The 20,525-nt window shown below is 39.2% G+C and overlaps 1 protein-coding gene across 6 annotated transcripts in view; it reads left to right on the top strand.

Annotated features, from left to right (window-relative positions):
* fcho2 (FCH and mu domain containing endocytic adaptor 2) overlaps window positions 1–20,249 on the top strand; it is a 46,510-nt gene extending 26,261 nt beyond the window's left edge. The window contains exons 9-30 of one of the 6 annotated variants that reach the window (XM_063478133.1): window positions 633–677; window positions 802–868; window positions 968–992; window positions 1,227–1,277; window positions 1,951–2,008; window positions 2,182–2,357; window positions 4,598–4,622; window positions 5,249–5,293; window positions 6,227–6,266; window positions 6,951–7,036; window positions 8,288–8,377; window positions 10,519–11,028; window positions 11,453–11,568; window positions 11,661–11,784; window positions 12,282–12,341; window positions 12,857–12,968; window positions 15,188–15,343; window positions 16,074–16,206; window positions 16,564–16,763; window positions 17,358–17,422; window positions 17,545–17,709; window positions 17,788–20,249. In XM_063478133.1, the coding sequence (XP_063334203.1) occupies window positions 633–677; window positions 802–868; window positions 968–992; window positions 1,227–1,277; window positions 1,951–2,008; window positions 2,182–2,357; window positions 4,598–4,622; window positions 5,249–5,293; window positions 6,227–6,266; window positions 6,951–7,036; window positions 8,288–8,377; window positions 10,519–11,028; window positions 11,453–11,568; window positions 11,661–11,784; window positions 12,282–12,341; window positions 12,857–12,968; window positions 15,188–15,343; window positions 16,074–16,206; window positions 16,564–16,763; window positions 17,358–17,422; window positions 17,545–17,709; window positions 17,788–17,810 (2,372 nt within the window). In that variant the 3' untranslated portion in view covers window positions 17,811–20,249. The remainder of the gene's footprint in view (window positions 1–632; window positions 678–801; window positions 869–967; window positions 993–1,226; window positions 1,278–1,950; window positions 2,009–2,181; window positions 2,358–4,597; window positions 4,623–5,248; window positions 5,294–6,226; window positions 6,267–6,950; window positions 7,037–8,287; window positions 8,378–10,518; window positions 11,029–11,452; window positions 11,569–11,660; window positions 11,785–12,281; window positions 12,342–12,856; window positions 12,969–15,187; window positions 15,344–16,073; window positions 16,207–16,563; window positions 16,764–17,357; window positions 17,423–17,544; window positions 17,710–17,787) is intronic. The other 5 variants (XM_063478136.1, XM_063478137.1, XM_063478134.1 and 2 more) reach the window with 5 other exon arrangements.
* Window positions 20,250–20,525: the final 276 nt, after the last annotated feature.

Raw genomic sequence — 20,525 nt, forward strand, 5'->3', positions numbered from 1 at the left:
TTTGTTTATGGTTTGTTCTTTCTCTCACCGTTTTCTACATGTGGGAGTGAAGGAGAAAAGGGCGTTACTTAAAGCTCAAGAGCAGATTTGTCTGAGTGTCTTTAAAGACTTCAGCGCATGTAATCTTGCACTTGCTTGTCTTTTTTGTAGTAGGGTTTAGTAACTGTGCGTGTGTCGTGCGGCCGGGTTTAGTTTCACCGCAGTTTAGCCTTCATACCTGCCGCTTGCTGAAAATACCCAAGCTCCTGTAAGGATTTGGAATTGGTTCATGGTTGCGGTGAGGTTTTGTGCTTAGAAGCGTCTCTCTGTGAGGAAGATTATGTGACGGTGTAGAGTGGGGCTTCGTGTCAACCAGGAGGGATTGTGCCATCTCTGTAAGGGCCACCAGACACACAGTTGACTCTGCTATTGACCCGGTCTCCCCTCTGGGAGCAGCCTAGCTTTGTTTGTATACACTCGCTGCATTGCACGCCAGACTGCGTGTGTGTGTGTGTGTGTGTGTGTGTGTGTGTGTGTGTGTCTGTGTGTGTGTGATCATTGCGTGATTCACATTCACAACGTTCACAGCAGTGGGTCATTGACCCTTTGTATGTCAAATGAACCTAAATGATTTTTTTTTTTGGTCTCATTAGGACCCATTGAGTTTGAGGAGTGCAATGTAGCTATTGCTGCTGAAGGTAAGCCTTTTTGTAAAAGAAGAAACACATTTGAGGGACACAAATATTAAATATGTCTGAAAACTGATGCTTTTTAAAAAAAAATCTGTGGTTAAAGCTCTTCATTTTTTTAATATATATTAAGGAGCCAAACCCAGAAGAAGAAAACTATTAATCCCAGGTCGGAGGAAAGACAAGGACACAGACTCTACGTGAGTAGAGACTCGTATTTCCAGTCCACAGCACAATTTATGCATCTTCACTCATCTTCACTTCTTAGTCATGATCACGTGACCATTTGTGTCTTCCAGGGAGTCGACAGAAGTCGAGGCTGCTGTGAGTATAACTTTCACCAACGCAGACCGTGACTATAATCTTTGAGTTTCACCCTGTTGTGTTATCTTGATTTCAGACAGCAGGAGGTGGAAAACATCTTCGTTCGTTTATCGCCATGTTCTGTTTTAATGATTTTCCGGTCACTTTCTCCATCTCTCTGTTCCCGTTCGTTTCGTTTTTTTGTGGATGTGCTTGTTCACGTATTCATGTATTTATCCCTCTCTGTGCTTGTAGAACACCGCCAATGGTGCTCCGCCTGGATACTTTGCAGACATCCAGAATGCTGTAAGCAAGCTATTAACCTCACTCTTACACATAGTGTCTCTTTCTAACACATGCGCAGCAAATATTCATACCGACATAGATAATGCATTTCATTAAAAATCTTAATATCCTATAAAACTTGTCCCTAATGGTATAAGGTGTTGTGTGATTCCGCTAAATTTACAGTGCTCTCAAATTTGGTTGTGTAGGATGAGATAGTGAAAAATCACCATAATATCACCCCTTTAACCCGGTCTTTATTTGTTTTAGGTTGTTTTATGTATCTATAAATATGTGTACCGATTTTCATTTGTAGTATATTTTTTATTATTTAAAGCCTGAACAAACACATTAAATGATTGTACCCATTCATTTACAACAAATTTATATCTAAGCAAAAACACAATTTTAGACTTAATCTGAATTTTTTGCCTTTTGAAGTTAGGTATTAATCAACCTTCTTTTTAAAATGTATAATTTACAAGTTAACATGAAGTTTTAGCAATTTTCTGAACAAATTGACAATGAATTACTATAAATAAATAAAAATAAAGTTATTTTTATCTAGTTTGAAATGAGCAGCATAAAGAAAAGGTGTGTTAACAAAGGATTTCATCCTGTAAAATTAACTTTGTGTTAACTCAAAATAAATTGTGAAAGAAAGAAAAATCGTATCCTGCTTGTGTTTTTGCAGAATGTTCCTCAAGTTGATGAAGAGGGTTTCTGCATCAGACCACAAGTAAATGAAAACGATATCCTTTTTTGTTTGTCTCAGCGCCAGTCATTCTCGTAGGTACAGTCTCGCTTGTTAGACACGTTGGAGTTGTTGGTTTTTTTTTTAAACAAGGCTAAATGAAACTCAGATTTATGCCCATGTTTCTGATCTGAGGTTGTTGCCATTATCCTCCTTAACTTCTCTGCTCACATGCCAAAGAGAATTCCTTCTACTCGTCCAGCGACTCGGAGGACGAAGACGAACCCAGGAAGTTCCACGTGCAGATCAAGCCCGTTCAGCCAAACAACGGCGTTCATCAGAACCAAGCCAACATTGATGAGCTCAAGGCCTCCATTGGAAACATCATCCTGTCGCCTTCAACCTCGGTACGGCTCGTGACACTCTGATAACACACCAAATAGTAAAATCCTCAATGATAAACTTGTTGCTACCTTGCCCTGCTGCAGAAGGAGGCTACTCTGCTTGTGTAACACTAGAGGGCATCACGAGAATGTAAAAACGTCCTCTCGTAGGGCAGATTAAACTGCCATTTATCAAAGGTGTTTCCCATTGGTTACTCTTTCTTGAAGCTATTATTTTTTACATTGAAAAGCTTTATGTTTATTTTACATGCTATATTGGTTTCTTATTCATTGAGGTTCATGTTTGTGCAATTTTTTCTTTTTTTCTTAGAATTTAGTATCAAGCAACATTAGGATCACTTATTCTTTCATCTGCTTTTTCCAAATATTAAGACTCAGAAACAATTTTTGAGTTACGTGTGTGATGTTGCTGGTTTTTACTCTCGCGCGCACACACACACACACACTCTCAGCTCTTTAGGGAATGTTTTACAGCAATGCTCTGCAGTCTCCACACACACACGATCTGTGACCTCAGTCATGGAGCTCTCCATTCAACTCCTTGTCCCTCATCATCTCTCAGTCTCTGAATCACTCTCTGGCGCTCCATGAAAATAGCCACTGTCGTTAAACTTTAAAACCACTACGGCTTGTGTGCAAACGTGCAGCCTGTGTGCACTGAGCTGTTGTTGTTAATGGTGTTGTGGAGCGGCCGAGAGGGGCACGCTCAGTGTTGCTAAGGGGGTCTAGTGGGTTTCACCCGCCTCGCTCCCTGGCTGCACCATTAACCGATTGTCACGGCATCCTCTTTCCCGACTTTGGCCGTCTCTCTCTGTCTCTCTCAGCCTCAGCTCTCATTGCTTTTCCTCCTCGCCATTTGCGTTGTACCTCACTCTGTTTTTCCCCCTCTCGTTTCTTTCTTTGGTTTTACTCTTTGGGTTTTATTGAAGCCATTTATTCTAGACAGGACTCTGTTGTGGTTATTTATGAATACTTTATGGAGTTCGTTACGTAGTTTTGACAAATGTTTCCTTTTTTTTTCCCCCCACCAACATTAATTATAAAGATAACTTTCAAGCTTACAGAGATGTTTTTTCTATTAAGTGCAAAAAAATAAATAATTTTGATTGGGAGTTTTAACCTTAAACCTTGTCTGTCACCGATTTGTAGTTAAACCCACCATTACGTTCTCGTCTCTGTCACTACTGATTTGAATTGAAATACCAGCAAAGTCTTTAGATTGTATATGCCCTCCTTTTGTTTATTTTCTGCTCCCTCTGCCTATTTTATATTTACACAAAGCTGAAAACATATACTCCATCCAAGATGATGACAAACATTGCATCATCTGGTGTGAATTATTGATAGATTTTTTCCCCCATCAGTGCTCATTTTTCTGTCTTTTTCTTTTTTTTCATTTCTCCTCCTGTTTCGTTTCCCCTCCACGGTGTTCCCTTTATTGAAATAGCAATGGAAGTCGTGTGCGTGTGTGTGTGTGTGTGTGGCCAGCAATAGCCATAATTGAACCCATTTGCCGCTTAGCGCCTGTGGGACTAAACCCTGGCCTCACAGCTCAACGGTGGTTAAATGCTTTTGCTATGTTCCTTAAACCCATTTTGTTTCCTTTTTTTGTCTCCCCCGTCTCCAACCTGACCTTTATTCTTGTAAGAAATAAATTCTTCGCCGAAAGTGTTGGACCTGAAGAGTGCATCTCACATAGGTTGTGTTAACGCAGTTGGACCCGGGAAGATTTATGTCGCAGGAAAAGGAGAAAAAAAAAAGAATCTGTAAAGGAAGCTGGTGAAGAGTTTGAGGCACGCTCTGTGCTGTCTCTGACTGATCGTTATATGGGATTACGTACACGGTTTTGCGCTGCTGAATTTTTCACCCTAGGTTTAATGTCTGGTATGTGTGAGTCGAGAGTAGTCCTGTGATTTACTGTCTTGAACTCTAAGTGGAAAAAATTCCCTTTGCCAGTGGGAATAATTAATAATACAATTTTGACCAGTGTTAACACATATTTTAATAGGTATTTGCTTTTTTTTTTTAATCCCCAGAGAAAGTTAGGGATCCATTCAGCACCGCATTGCACTTTGTAGATCAATTCTCCCTTCGTGAAGTCCAGTTTGAAGAGCGCGAACACCTCTTTCTTGTCCTTTTTGTCCTTTTGTTAACAAGTAAACAAAGTTCTGACATGTATCGGTTAGTAATTGGCTTTGGGATATATGCATCTTTGATTAATCATTGTCTGTTTTTGCTTTCAGGGACAGATGCGGAGGAACCAGTCCAGTGAGTATTTTTTTTCTTCCTGACCTTTTCTTTATCTGTGTTGCTACATGACTGTGAAGGATGAAGTGGAGGGGGGCTCGACTGCACAACTCCTCGACCACGTTTTTCCTGGCCCGGGTTGTTTTTAAAGGGGTTGTCTTTAAGAGGGAAAATCCAGAAATCTAGCCAAAACCAACACATCCCGAGAAAAAGTAAATAACTGTTCCCTTCTATAAATCTGAGCTCGGGGGATATTTCCCTCCAATGGTACAAATAAGATTAATTGCTTAATTAACTGTTTATGTTTGGACATGTCAGAAATGATCTTTTCCCTTCTGCAAGCTGGCACAGTTGTGGGAGTTTTGCTGAATTTGTGTATGTCCCCAAGAGCTTATGAAAACGTGTTTGTTTTACTCCACGAGGTCTTTGATAAAAGAAGCGTAAAAGCACTGATTATTCACCCAGAAAGTTTTTTTTAATCTTCTTTTTATCTTGTTTTTCTTTTTATTACTTTGTTTTTATATTCAGTGTTTGTATGAGACTTAATGATAATCCCATTCGCTTTCTGCAACCCACACACTGATAGCATTTACATCAATTTGCAAAAATTAGTAGCATTGATAGATGTATACTTTACATGCGCTCAGGGATCACAGGAGTGTCTACAGTAAGGTCTAAGACTAAGGGTTTCGGTGAGTATTTTTTCACTACAGTAGTTGGCCTACAACCCTTCCTTCCCCTCCACTTTTAAAATGTCTTCCACAGCCCTCATCGCTGTCCCTTCCTGGGAGCCTTTCATACAGCTTCTGAAGCCAGCTGACCCCCCAGCTAACATCACTGACTCACTGAAAACTTTCAGTTTCTAAATTTGAAGGACTTACATCAGGGGTGGGCAATCTCAGTCCACGAGGGCCGGTGTCCCTGCAGGTTTTAGATCTCACCTTGGGTCAACACACCTGAATCACACGATTAGTTCGTTACCAGGCCTCTGGAGAACTTCAGGACATGTTGAGGAGCCAATTTAGCCATTTAAATCAGCTGTGTTGGTTCGAGGACACATCTAAAACCTGCAGGGACACCGGCCCTCGTGGACTGAGATTGCCCACCCCTGACTTACATACACGTGTGGTTTTAAATCTGGGTCCTCTCAGTAGTACCTTTTTACTTCAAGTGCTTGAAGTGCTGCTTCAGGTCGCTTATATGGATCTTTTCAATGTAAGGTAGCGCTTTAAAGCAGGGGAACAAAAGAACAGAGCATTTCCTGATTAGTCGCTTCATCCCTTGTTTTAAAGTGGTACCACCATATTGAACATACAGCATAACCTCCTGTGTTAACTCTTTTGCAGTATTTGGATGAAAGTTCAAAAAAACATTTTACAAAGCAGAAATAAGAAAATTAAACACCTCTATCTAACCTTACTGCAAATATATATTTTTTCAGTGGTACTGTAGGTGGTGGTTTAATTTTTTTTTTTTATGGGGAAAAAATCTGGTTTAAGGTTTAATTATCAAATATCTTTTTTTAAATTTGATTTTGAGTAACTTGCTGTGACTGTGTATTTGCTGTCACCACTTTGTTAAGAACTGCAGGCCTGACTTTTCTGTTTGTTTTTCTCTTGCTTCAGGTGATGAGCTAGGAAAACCCAGAGTGCCAACATCATTCGAGTGAGTACTGGAGTAAAACAATGATCATATTTTTCTTTATGTTTGCGCCATCTGTGAACATTTCAGTTATTATTATTATTATTATTATTACCTCTGCCAAGGAGGTTATGTTTTTGGTAGCATTTATGTCTGTGTCATTCTGTCTGTAAACACAATAGGTCGAAAAGTGTTAAAGGAACTATTGTAAAACTTTCTAACAGTGTAGAGTGGAGTGATGTTAACCATCCACTGAAAGTTGGCTTACATACACCAAAAGGTCAACTTGACAAAAAGAAACTATGCTTCTTACAAGTGTAGTGTGTATTGGCAGCATATAGAAAGTACCATGCAAAGATTTAAACTATCATGTCACAGTTGACCTCTAACCTCTCCTTCAAGGTCAGTAGATTGTGATCTGAAGATCAAAGTGATAAATAATGCTATATAGACCTATTTAAAATCTGTCATGCTGCTCTTATCTGATTTTTACCGCACTACAAAAGAACAAAGAAAACAAAATGAACATATCCAAAATAAAATACTATTCCCTTAAAAGTAAACACTGCCCAGAGAGTGAGCTGCATTGGTGGAGGTTTCGCGCTCTCTGAGTGCTTCTTGTTTTACTCTGAATCCAAATGTGCTGCTTTATATTAGAAAGGTGACGTCCGTTTATTTGACTTTCTCTTTCTCTCGTAACTACGGCAGGCTGACTAACAACGACCTTCTGTCTCTGGATCCTTTAAGTCCAGCTCAGGCCATCGGATCTTCCTCCGCTGTGTCATCATCGGCAGGTAACCCACAGACAGCTTGTGTTTGAAAGGATTTGTTACAGCAGAAGCATATAATTAAAGCTTATCACTTCCTGCAAATATTAAATTACAGAAACTGGGTAATAGTGAGTGGCAAATGAGTAGTGATGGAACAGTTGTTCCAGTGGTTGGCTGTCCAGCGGGCACCGTGTGGGGTGGGGTCTGGCTTCATATGACTATCACTGCCTTATTTCCATAATAAAAGATAAAACATATTATAATTTTATAACGAAGGTAAAAAAGTTGCAGTTGACTGTTATTTCAATTAGAGAAATGCCAGTCCTCTTAGTAAAACTTCTGCATGCAATTAACCCAGGGCCTGCTGCAGACTGAGAATGCTTTTCAAATATTACCTCTGGTTACATGAAAATCTGAGTAGTCTAACTTCAACAAGCAGCTATGCTACAACAGTTCAGGTTTTTACTCATTAACTTGTCACTCTGTTTTTTCTTCCGAGCTACTTAATTCGAAGCCTCTCCTTTAGTTTAGTCCAGAAACAGAAGCCTAAAATTACCAAATTATTAGAGTTTGTAGGCTTTTTTCCCCACTTTGCATTTTCCCGGTGTAATTTTTCACCATTTTCTACAAATCAAGCAGTCACTCCACCCTTCCGCAAGAAATTTGAGTGCATTTAACATCACCACATTCACCAACATTTAGCTTGTTTCTCATGGATTTACATGTGCAACACCAATGTTTAAAGAGAGTGACATTGTCGTTGACCCATTGCCTAGGTTAAGCATAATCCACAGTTAATTGGCACCTAGTTGGGGTCAGAGGGTCAGATATAAAGCTCGCTGGCACGTATGTTGTCAAACAGAATCTTGTTACTGTCAAAGGTCTCGGCTTTAAAGTCAAAATAGCATCAAAAAGTGCCCTGATTAGGATACGCTGACGGGAATTAAGTCCCAGCTTTCAGCATGTTAAATCTCTGTGTGTACACTGCAGTGGTATTACCAACCCCATATGCACACATGACACATTAAACAAGTGTAATCTGAGTTTAAAGGTGTTTAGTAAAAGTGTTTAAAGGGTTTTATTTTATTTTTTAATGTAAATATATATGGCACGTGTCTGTTTATTTTGTGGTCATGGATTTTATTGTGTGTTTTTATTTTTTGTCCATTTACTTTCTCCTTTTATTGTTTTATTATATTGTTTTTCATCTTTACATTTTTATTTTAAATGACTTGCTTTATTGTTGGCTTGATTATTTTCACCTGTTCTTGTCAGACCTTGCCTCTATCTTCTTTTCAATCCCTCCATCTCCACCTTTTCTGGTGAATGACTCAGACTCAGATGTCTTTCTGCCAGAGACATCAGGTAAAGTTTGTTTGCCCTGTTCATCAGAGAGAAGCTGAAATTATTTTTTTTTCTTTTTTCAAACAGCACCAGACATCAACCACTTTTTTTTTGTCTTTTTGCATGGCATATATGTTTATATAAGTTTTTTTCATTTCATCTTAACTAAACCTTGGAGTGCATTCTACTTCACATGTGACTCCTGCTGCCTATAATAATCAGGATGTGCTTCCATAAGCTTATCTAAAATCAGGGTCACCACCTGGCACATTTATTGCTAATAAGAGGATATGTTTTAGTTTCAAATATGCCTGGTATTTCTGTAAGAATGCGACAACAGGCTAGGCTACAGACTGTGGATACACAGAGTTTCTGTGTAACTAAAACTCTTTGATAGCTATAGTGAATATTCACAGTCCTTTTAGCGCTACACTGAAGTGAATGTAACAATAGCCAGTAGATTGTCTTCTAGTAATTGAAATTTACTAAAATTTTAAGCAACTGTAAATAGATGTAATTCTTAATAACAATTGTAGATGCTTTTCATGTCAACAAAAAGTCATGTATTAACTTGTGAAAGCAGATGAATCACCTCTTTTGAGGAGAAGAAAAGATATGCATTAACTTTCACAAGTTAATACGTTATGTGTCAAAAGATCATTGAATCTAGAGACAGCATAAATTTAAATTGGTTACACTTTAAAATGAGTTTTTCATTTTGGATCATTAAAGTCTTGGTATACCCACCACTTTGTCGGCAGCAGCACATCACGCCAGGTTAGAAAAATCGAGAGTTGTGCAACCAGCTGAAATGGTAGCTTGTGACAGCCAATGTAACATTATTTAATGTTAACTTGACTGTTGTATGGTGCAACTCGCCAGGGACCACACAGCAGGCATAAAAGGTCGTTGTGCTACAGTCACACTATGGAAAACAGTGATAGGAGGCTGTGGCATGACCAAAATTTATGGCAAGATGACACAGGAGCTTGGCAACCTTACTTTTATATAAGAAGGTAACCAGAAAACACATAATTGTCAGCCAGTTAAGCTGAGTCCCCCATTCCAATGAGACAGGCAACAGCAACAAAAACCTCAATGAAATTGCTGTGCAACCCCCAATTTTTGCTTGTTGCAAGAAAGTTGTTGTTTTTCGTCTTACTCCTGGGTGTCTGAGCCGTTACACAAAATAAGTCTCTCCGTATTCTTTGCTGTATGGTTAAACAATCATATACAGGTACAATGACATTGTTCCTATATTTCTTCCCCAGTGCCCATGTGGTCTCATTAACATGATGCAAAGTTTTAGAAAGATTTATTTCAGGAACAAGATTGCATCACAAAACAGCCAAATGTTCAGTCAGGGCCTCTATAGTCAAAACAACCTACTTATTTCCACCAGCAGTAATTTATTTGGTGGTTTGATTCTGTCCTGAGACCTCCCCACACATCCAGGCACTTACATCTGAAGTTGGAGGTGAAGAGAGCAGCAAGGCCACAGTACAGCACAGAAAAGGAGACAATGACATCAGATCTTGACAGTGATGAAGTCAGACACAGCATGAAAGGAGGAGCTGGGGTCAGGGTGGGTTGCAAAGCAGCTCGGAGTGTGCATCATGGTAAAGCAGCTTATACAGAGTGTCGTAATGAGATTTGCCAGTTGGATGCTGATTGGTATCAGCTGAGCCATCAGCTGATGTGGGCTGGGATTGTGATCAGCTAAGCCTGACTTAATGTCCAACGTGAACTAATGATATGCTCAGTGTGTCTGATTAGTCAGTCGACAGAAAAAACAGTTAAAACAAAACTTTTAAAATTTGCTCAATTTCAAGTTATTGTTCAGATCGCAATGCATAGATAATGTCCCCATTCTCAGCTGATTGACTTGATGCTACTTTGAACACATACTAAATCATGCTGGTATGTTTTGTGTGTGTGTGTCCTATTCTCACATTGTTTCTAACTATAAGAAAAATAATACAAATACCTGTTAACTGTAACATTTTATATTTGATTTTTGTTAAAATATTTCAATTTGAGGCAGTTTATTACTGTTAACTGTGCATTAGAGTACTGTATATCTGCTGTCTGTCTGTCTAAACCCAACCACTTTGCATTTGTCATGTTTACCCTCCCGCTGTCAATCACGTTGCCCCCTTCAGCTGAGACAGTGCCACAACGGGAGCGCTACCCTCCCTTGGCAGAGAGCCAGCAGTCCAAAGATGTTTACTCTTTCTCGTCATCTACGTCCTCTCCCTGGGATTCACCAGAAAACCCTTTTCAAGCACTTAAGCCCGTACCGGCGAGGGCCCAGAGCGCCCCCATCACCCGGCCAACTGAGCCAGTCGACCCCATCAAAAACTCAGACACACCCAGCCCTCCAAAGAGCGCAGACACCTTCTCCTCTGTTTCCTGGGCCCAGAGCCAGTGGATTGCCTTCAGTGATAATTTTGCTCCACCTCCACCTCGCTGTCAGGGCTCTGGGTCATCTGTGAAGGAGCTTCAAAAACCACAGTCAGGTTCCAGTAGGTCAGGTCACTTCCTGTCCGATGAGTCTGCTGATGCCTTCTACAAAGCAGCGAGCAACCGAGATGACAGCAGCCTCTCTTTCACTGATGTCTTCTCTGGGATTACAGATAGGGCTGCAGCTCCAACAAGCAAAATATTCAATGGTAACTGCTGCTAGAAACTGCTGCCTTTTGCCTGAGGTTTGCTGGATTATTTTGATATTTTCTTTTTATTTAAATGTAAGTTCTTATTTTTGGTGCATTTATTTTATGATTAAGCGTGGAGGTTACATGTTATTTGCAAATGTTTTCTGTTATTTTGTGTAACTCATGACTCCGTTTGCTTGTTTGTCTTTGGGTTTATTTTTGTGCCATTTATTTTGGAATGTCTTTTACTTGTTTTCTGTTGTTTTTGGTATTTAATTTTAATTTTTTTGCACTTGTGTGTTTAAAAAAAAAGAGGTCATGCTGCATGAGTTTGCTGTATCTAACTGTATGAATTTCACGCCATATAAAGATGCTTTTTCATACCCAGTTTTCAGCAGTTTAAGTAGCACTGACCAGAACAAATATGTGTTTCTGTGTTTAGTGCCAGTACCAAACCGACCTACAACCCCTCTGGCACCTGGAGCCTTAGTACCTCCTCCACGACCCTCCTCCAGGCCCAAACTCCCGGCTGGAAAACTCACAGGAATCAATGAAATTGTAATGGAAACATATGTGTTGCATACATTTATTGCTGTTCAAATTATATCCATATATTCTAAAAGGCATCTATCTGAATCCCTTTAACGCAGGTACGGCCATTCAGTCCACCTAAAGCATCTAGCCCTACTCCGACTGCACCCCTCGCCCGGGCAGAGAGCTCTTCCTCTTTGTCCTCCAACGCCTCACTCAGTGCTGGCAACACCCCCACTGTCGGTAGGAACGCTCCCTCAGTATACACGTATTTAAAGGCTCTTTCTTGTAATAATTTTTCTTTTATCCTCCTTTTCTTCAGCTCCTCACCAGTCTGTCACATTCTTTTGTCTTTGCAGTACAGTGTACACTGTCATCCCCCCACCCCCGCCCTCGCTTTCCTTCATTCACTCCTCTCCTTACAGGAGCTGAGCACACCTTTGCTCTCCCCCTCTCCTCCCCAGAGCCAGAGTTGCTCTCCCTCTCTCCTTTCTTTCCACTAAACCAAAGTGAGTCTTCCTTTCTTTTCCTGCCTCCTACCACTGTGGGTTTACTCTACATGCATTGCACTGACTTTTATCATCTTTATATGCAGTTATATCAGACTGATCAGCTCAGGGCTCACCTGCCATCATCACATATATAGGAAGTGTGCTTTGCATCATTTCCTCACATTTCTTCTCTCTGGGTTTTGTGTATCTCCTCTTTTCCCTCTTTTATGCCTTTAATTCGGCATAAAGAGGATGATATGTTCATAGCGAAGCTGCCTACCTTTGAGAAGCGGTGTGAAACTCCAGCAGGTATGGTTGAAGTTCATATTAGCAGGCTCTTAGCTAAAACTAACACCAGTCTGCTGAATGGGCCGGATGGATGGACAGTCCAATCTCTTGCTTTGCCGTGCTTGCAGTTCTCTGTCTTGTTTGTGAGTTTTGTTTTTGACATTTTAAACCTGATTCTCACATTTGTCAGGATCAGCTCCTAACCTGATAAATATTTGTTTGTTAAAGTGATATAGGGAGGAATAACTTGACTGCTGTCTAAGATTGTCCTGACTGCCTAATAGTACTTATTACTTATAGTATTTTAACTTAAGCAGCACAAGCATCTAAACAATCTCCCATCCTCTTATTGAAAAATAACTAAATATACTGATTTGCAGTGTATGATGGCTGACCTCATGAAATGCAATAATTTTATAGTGCACCTTTGCATGATCAAAAATTCCTAATTCTGATGTGAGCTTTGGGACTCTTGTGTAAGTCTGATCTGCAGCTGAGTCAACAGACCTCTAACTCTGTGCCTTTCTCGTTCTCAGGGACGTCTCGGGGTCCCAGCCCTGTGACCCTGGCATCCCAAGATGCTTTGCCCATTGCTGTGGCCTTCACAGAATCGGTTAATGCTTACTTCAAAGGAGCTGATCCCACTAAGTGAGTCTCACATGACCTCCTGCTGCTCCAAGACCCGGACTTGGACCTGCGGTCATACAGACATTGTTTTTATTTGAAGTTGAACAATAACATGTTCAAGTTGGTGCTGTGAGTTATACAGTACACAGTGGTATACGCGGTTGTACCTAGCCAAATGTGCAGTACACACTCCATGAGCCTTTGGATTTGCGTTTTGCTGAGTGTTATCTCCCGTTGGCTCTGCATGTGTGGAATGTTTTGCGTTAGTCTGACACCATTCTTTCAGAGTGGATAACCTCCGTGGAGCAGATTATAGTCTGGGGCAGAGAAAACATACAGCCTTTTATTGGTTAACTGCTGTTAAATTGCTGCTGTGCAGAAGGCTTATTTTTGCAGGGATTAGCAAATGGAACATTTCATAAGCAATGCAGCAGAGATGGAGTGCAAGGTTGAGACCTACTGTGGGCCATTACCACCACAACTGAGGCCAGACTTCTGCTGAAAGTATACACCTCTCACCCCTACACTGGCTCTACATTAGAGCCTCAAAGTATATAGAATTTCTGAAACACAAATCTCCAACAGGAATATACATTAAAGAGAAAAATATTCTTTTACCAAGCTGTGACATGGTTTACACAAAAAAATGTTTGCAAGCTATTCCTGTCTTTGATAGAGCTTTAGTTATTGTGGTTATTTAAAACATGAATTACTAGTGCTAAAGAATGACCTGCAACTAGACTAAATTTGTCAATTGTAGATTTTTTTTATATTAAAGAAATGATTAGATAATTGAATACATTCGCTAATTCCAGGTTCTCAAAGGTGTATCTTTAAATTTTATATTATTAGATTAAAATAAATAGAAAATCTTTGGCTGGTGTACAAAACCAGGGGGCTGCTCGTTTTTCAGTTTTCTAGCTTTTTGGTGACTCGTAGAATAATCAAAAAGACTAACAGATGAATTCTGTATTAAAGATGAATGTTCCTCAAGGACTTCTACACAGCTTATAACTCATTTTGGGCTGTCTGTAATGTTATGTACCAGAAAGTTAAAATGATAATTGTCATGATGGCGTGTTGGTGATGGTTGTATAAATCATAATCTGTTTGCAGTGATGTGCGGTCCATTTTTGTGGATTTATTTGAAGAACTAAGCAAAAACAGTAATAGTAACTAACAGTAATGGATGAGCAATAAATAGTAGTGGCCAAGAAGAATTATTTAGGAGGATGTAATGATGTAGTGGAGAAAATCTGAATGAACGATTTAAATAGTTCACAAAGAATTTAGCCAACCTTTTAATTGTTAGCCAATAGTATGCTTTCACAGATATGAATATTGACATTTTGACTTGCAATTTCACTGCAAAATGACATGGCTTTTTGGCAGCTTTGCTTTTCTGTAGGAATAGAGCCAGAATTTAACTATTTGGCAACTAATGGAGTTGAGTCCCTTTATTGAGTTGCAGTCATTACTGCATACTGACTCCAATGTAACATATCGGCAGTCTGTAAGCATTTATTAAATCGATAGACTGCAATTATCAGCAAACGTTTGCCAGTTTTTCTGAGAGTGATTGCAGTCGGCCGCATTTCTTTGGTGACAGATTTTTGCAGTCAGTCTCTGACAGCAAAAAATTCAGTGCAGCCACCAATATATTTTTTTTTATAGTCGCAAGTTGCGGGCCTTGTTACTGTAGTGTGAGGCATCAACAGTTAGCCAAAATTATGAGTAAAAAGAATATATTGTTAGTTAAACTTGATGGATAAAGCTGCTCCATTGTTGCAAAGGGTCACCACATTGGGTCGTTTTATTTGGTAGACTTAAGTCATTTAATAGCTAGCTTAAATTTTAATATATGAAATTGAGTACATTAGTTTTTTGGAGTTTTTAAACAAAAATTCCCCCCCAAAAATTAAATGTGGTGAGCATTCAAATTGTTAGCTAAGTGTACAAATTAAACAGTTTGCTAAACCTAATGGATAAACAATGTAAATTAGCTAGCTGAAATTATGAATAAAATTACTTTTTAATTAAAAGTAAAACTACCATTACAAAACAAGTTGTTAGCTTAAAATAATTAAATATTAAAGACAATAGTAGTATTTGATGAAAAAAGTTAGGAGCCATGTTGGTCCTACTGGTTTTACATGGGACTGTTGTGCACTTTGGGAAAAAGTCTCTATTAAAAAGTCTACTTCAGCTTAACATGCTAAACCATTGGTGGTTTTCTACAGGTGCATTGTGAAGATCACTGGAGACATGACACTGTCGTTTCCAATGGGCATCATCAAGGTGTTCACTACCAACCCCTCCCCAGCCATCCTCACCTTCAAGCTGAAGAACACCAGCAGGCTGGAGCAGATTCTACCCAACCAACAGCTGTTATACAGGTGAGGTATCGAGAAAAAGCTAAAGTACAACCCGATTTTGTTTTGCTTTATAATTAACCATCTTAGCTGAGCTGTTGAGTCGATAACTTGACAGTGATGGAGTGAAAGAGGACCTTGGACTCAGTGATATGAGCGAGAATCACGGAAATGCAGTCTGCGTCAGTGAGAGGAAATTCAATTAGTAATCTGACATGAACCTAGTATTAAGCTGTCAGGGAAGTATTTTCCACCAGACGTTAACAGCCAGGTTCTCAGCAGCCTGTGTCTCTTCAAAAAGATGCCTTAAATGGCAAAGGACAAAAAAAAGTTCACAGACAGTGCTTCATTCAACACTTTATTTGTTCAACATCTTATTCCACATCTTACTTCTTCAGTCTCAGGCAAAGCTTTTTAATTAAAGCTTCAATAAGGTACCAAATTAGTTGCTTCTATTTTAAAAGTGTTTTGTTCCCGAAAAGTAATGAAGAACCACATCTTTTTTCTGTTTATTTGAATATTTCCCGCTCTGGTTCCTCTCGGTTATCCTCAGACCACATGGCAGGACTAATTGAATCAAATGGAATTCATGATTTAGTAGCTGGTTGGATATAACAGAGTCATTTTTTCCAAGCTATTGGAGCTCTACACACAAAGCCAAGAAGCGCAATGAATAATTGAGCCTGTGATTATTATTACTTGTGTGTGTGTATGTGTGTGTATTCATCTTTCTGACTGCTTTGCTTTTTTCTAGTGATCCCTCTCAAAGTGACTCAGATTCCAAGGATTTCTGGTTCAACATGCAAGCACTGACGTCCTACCTCAGAAAAGCCTCAGAACAGAGTCCTTCAGCTTCCTACTATAATGTAGACATCCTGAAATACCAGGTCAGTCAGCAAGAACTGCATGAAAAAAATAAACCAGATATGATCATTGTATTTCAGGCTAGGACTTTTCTTTCTGAAAGAGAAGAAAAAGACTTCAGAATCCAACATTTCTCAGCAAAGCATTGCATCATCACGACACGATCAGTGTTAATCCACTGAACCTGTCGGTGGTGGTCACCCAGGTGTGGGTTACTGTGGTCATAAAACATTGCATACCAATACTTAGAGCATTTTTAAAAACACTTCCTTAAAAACTAGCATGATCATACATCCATCATAGCAGTCCAACAAATGGATAACACACAGAGATGTAATATTGTGAAAAGATTGATACTTATTCTTTATTGATGTGTCCAGGTGATGTCTGATGGGATCCATTCCACCCCGCTAAACCTGGCCGTATACTGGAAATGTACAGCAAGTACAACGGACCTGCGGATAGACTACCGCTACAACCCAGAGTCCATGGACTCACCCGGTCCACTCACCAACGTACAGATCTTAGTGCCTGTTGATGGAGGAGTCACCAACATGCAGTCTCTGCCTAACTCCATATGGTGAGACGTAGTGCCTCTTGGCACCGTTAGCAGGAGAGCAACATGGAATTGTTATGGGCCAGCAGTATTGATTGACTTGCACCCCCCTCCTGTTGTTGCTATGATACTGCCACCGTTGTGGCACTTTTGTCATGCAATGGCACAGAAGTCTTACATGGATTGTCAGATGGGATATTTTGTCAGAATATAAATATGTAATATGAAAAATATATCAAAATAATGTAAATATTATTGTAAAATTAACGATAAATCATCAATATAGATGATTAGAAGATTAAAAATTTGCATTGTCTGTGAAAATACGATGTGGAAGAAACGTAGACCGTCCACAAACTAAATCAAGGTAGCATGCACACACTAAAAGTCGACAAACAAACAATGTACAAATATACACAATAGTTTGATTTGTATAAAATATTTGTATATACCATATAGATGATGGCACTTTCAATGCTCTGGGCAGTGTTTATGCAAAGTTTCATCAAGATTGGTCTGCTTATCTAGGACGAGAAAGACACACACAAATATACATACATACGCTACAATCATTAAAGCGTGATGTTATAGGGTGTTATTTCCTTATTCCATTTTTAGGAATTCAGAGCAGAGTAAGTGTCTGTGGAGGCTGACTGACATCTCAGAAAAGTCTGAAAACGATGGTAAGAAATCTTTTTTGAGTTTATAAATGTTTTGCATCAAAGTTTGTGCAAAATCCTGCAGCAAGCACTAGAACTGGATCGGTTCCTTGTAAGTGAGCCTACTCGTTTGTGTTTGATCCTAGGTGCCGGGTCCCTGAGGGCCAAGTTTGAACTGTCAAATGGCCCATCGCACCCCTCCACTCTGGCAGTGCAGTTTATGAATGAGGGGAGCACCCTGTCAGGAGTGGACATGGAGCTGCAGGGGGCCGGATACAGACTTTCCCTCAGCAAGAAGAGATTTGCCACAGGTGTGTAAAAAGCTTGATGGTCTACATGTACTAGGTGGCACTATTTAATGACTCAAATTTCACATCTTTTGTCTACAGGGCGTTATATGGCAGATTGCTGAGGTGACCCATCATCGCGGTCGCCAAGAAACCCAAGAGCAAAACCTGCCGACTCACTCGCAAAGGCCCCCTGAACCTCTGGATCACCTCCTGTCACACCCAGGAAGCGAGACTCTCACTACAAAACTAAACAGCACTGAGTATTGAACACTGTTAAAAAGAAAAGAAAACTAAGATGAGATTTCAGGAAATGTGTAGATAAGTCTAATAATGCTTTCCGATCAAATCCTTTTTTGTATAGTCAGAAACAGTTTATGGCTCTATGTTGTATTTGAAATCATAAAAAACAGAAAAAAAGTGCACTAACAACCTTTCAGATGCTCTTTTTGCTCTTATATATAATTTCCAAGAACCTGTAAGGAATATAAAAGAAAACAATTTCTCTCTTTCTCTGTCCAAACTGTAAATAATAATGCTGAATATTCTGCTCGACCACCTTTGACTCGGCTCATAAATCAGCTTCTTCACTTTCACTTTTTTTTTTTAACTGGTGCAATGAAGGTAAAATCTGTCTTTAAACAGAACTTGCAGACTTGCAGCGCAGGCTTAATCTTTATAAAATATTTTGCTTTCGGAAAATGCAAAAAAAAAAGAAGCAAAACCAATAATGATCTGACCTCAGTGCCTCCTCTTATACTGTGGAACAACAGGCAAAAAATTTCTGTTAGTGTTTGGGGTTTGAAGCTGCATTTCTCTGTGATTGAATACCACAGAGTCCTTTTGAACAATCACCCTTATCGCTGTCAGTGTGCTTATTTAAAAAAAATTGAACATTTTACTTTGTAAAACCCCCTTTTAGTCATGCCTTGTGTTTTTTTAAGCCTTTTAATTGACTGTAAAACATTGTGTCAAAAGTCATATGTTTTATATATCTATCTATATATAGATAGATATAAAAAAGAATCAAGGGACATTTCTCTAAATTGAAGTTGGCGGCTTTTGTAAGAGCTGATTTATTTTTTAACATACTTCTGTGTTAATATTGAAATGTGCCTGAATCTAACTTTTATCTGTTCCTTTTTGTATGCTACAGCACAGTCATTGAGAATAGCACCAACAATGTGCCATTTGTGTCTTTGTTTGTTTTTTTACTCTTTTATTTGGATATCGAAGGGAAAACGTCTCCGCTTTGTAACGTGTCTTCCAGAAACGAATGATCATTTGGACTGAGTTTAATCAGTGTACTCTTTTATCAATTTTTAGCCTTTGAAGCTCATCCGATCTCTTATTCTCGCCACACAGCAGACGATGTTGGTGAAAAGTAGCACCTTGAGGCCAAATTAATGATTGAAATGCCTTATCATGATTACTTAATACCAAGTAATCTAGTGATACTGTCACACAGCACTGCCGTTGCCTCTGTCTTACATCACTGGCCTGTCCTGCTTCTCACCCAGAGTAAGCTGGGGGAAAAGTACAGCGTCTTGTAGCTGTGAACATGTGGATGTGTGGGGAAATGGCCACAACTGACTCTCGGTGCTTCATTCTTGTCTTTTACTAATGGAGGGATAGTGCTGTAGAGGCTGTTTTACTTCTTAACTAAATATTTTGCCTTTTGTTCTTCTGGTTTTTCCCCCCTCCCCTGTCGACCTCATCCTTGGCATGGTCCTGAAATTGGTTAATGTGTTGGAATGTGATATGTTTGGAGGAATGAATGATAAGTTGCCTGAAAGCTGTGATTGAAAATTGTTGAAACCTTTAATGAGAGGAGTTTGATACACTGTGCAACACGTGGCCAACTGACCTCTCAGATACGACTGTGTCCTCAGTGCTAAGGAACCGGGTTCATTGTAGATTTTGACTGGTTTACAGGTGTTTTAGGCTCATGATGATACTTGATTCAAGTGTCTCGCTTGAAAACTTGTAGAAATAGAAGGATTCTTTTATTTCACTCATCATATCTGGCCAGGGTGATTCATGTAATCATCTTTTTTTTAGTTTTGACTCTTAATGCCTTTAAGATTAACTTCCTGAATAGATTAGGAAAACATTCATTTAAGTGTTTGTAGAAATAAATTTTGTACCTGACTCTTTAATAAGCCAAATATTTTGAAGGCATTTGAAATGAGTTTACACAAAGTCCTGAAATTGTACTATCACGTGTCACACTGTGTTCCCTCTGAATTAGTTGTATCATTGGTTTAAAAAAATAAAAACAAGAGTAGGGAGATTCTGCATTCAGTATCAGCAAGCTGGTTCTTGCTGTCCCTACAACACTCAAATTGTACCTACAAAGCTCCTTTTATGGTCACTTTCCACTCTTTTTCTTTATTTGTTGTATCAGACAGAGTTTAAAAAGAGCAAGATTGTGTAAATGATTCTCATATGTTTTTACCAATATTTCTGCCACTTTTTGTCTCTATTTTATGATTTCTTATTGTGCCTGTATTAAATGTATAATATATGAACATATACAAATATATGAAAATGACTACTTTAAATGTGTCCCGTGCGACTTCTTGATTATTGTATTTACTCAAACTGACACGTGAGCGTGAATGTAGGGTTTTGCAATGCATTTAGTTAGCATAGTTAGTTTTAGTTATTTTTACTCTCTTTTTTTAAAATTATTGTCATGCGTTGGTATTTGTGAGGAATAAGACATAAAGGAGTTCAGTCTATCGATGCCTCATGAGGCAGATTTTGCTGTTCAATTAAAGTCTTGACAGAATGTCTTCAGGGAGGAAATGCAGCATTTGGTGATGTTAATAGATTCT

Source organism: Pelmatolapia mariae, linkage group LG7, assembly GCF_036321145.2.
Source record: "Pelmatolapia mariae isolate MD_Pm_ZW linkage group LG7, Pm_UMD_F_2, whole genome shotgun sequence".
NCBI classification, from domain to species: domain Eukaryota; kingdom Metazoa; phylum Chordata; class Actinopteri; order Cichliformes; family Cichlidae; genus Pelmatolapia; species Pelmatolapia mariae.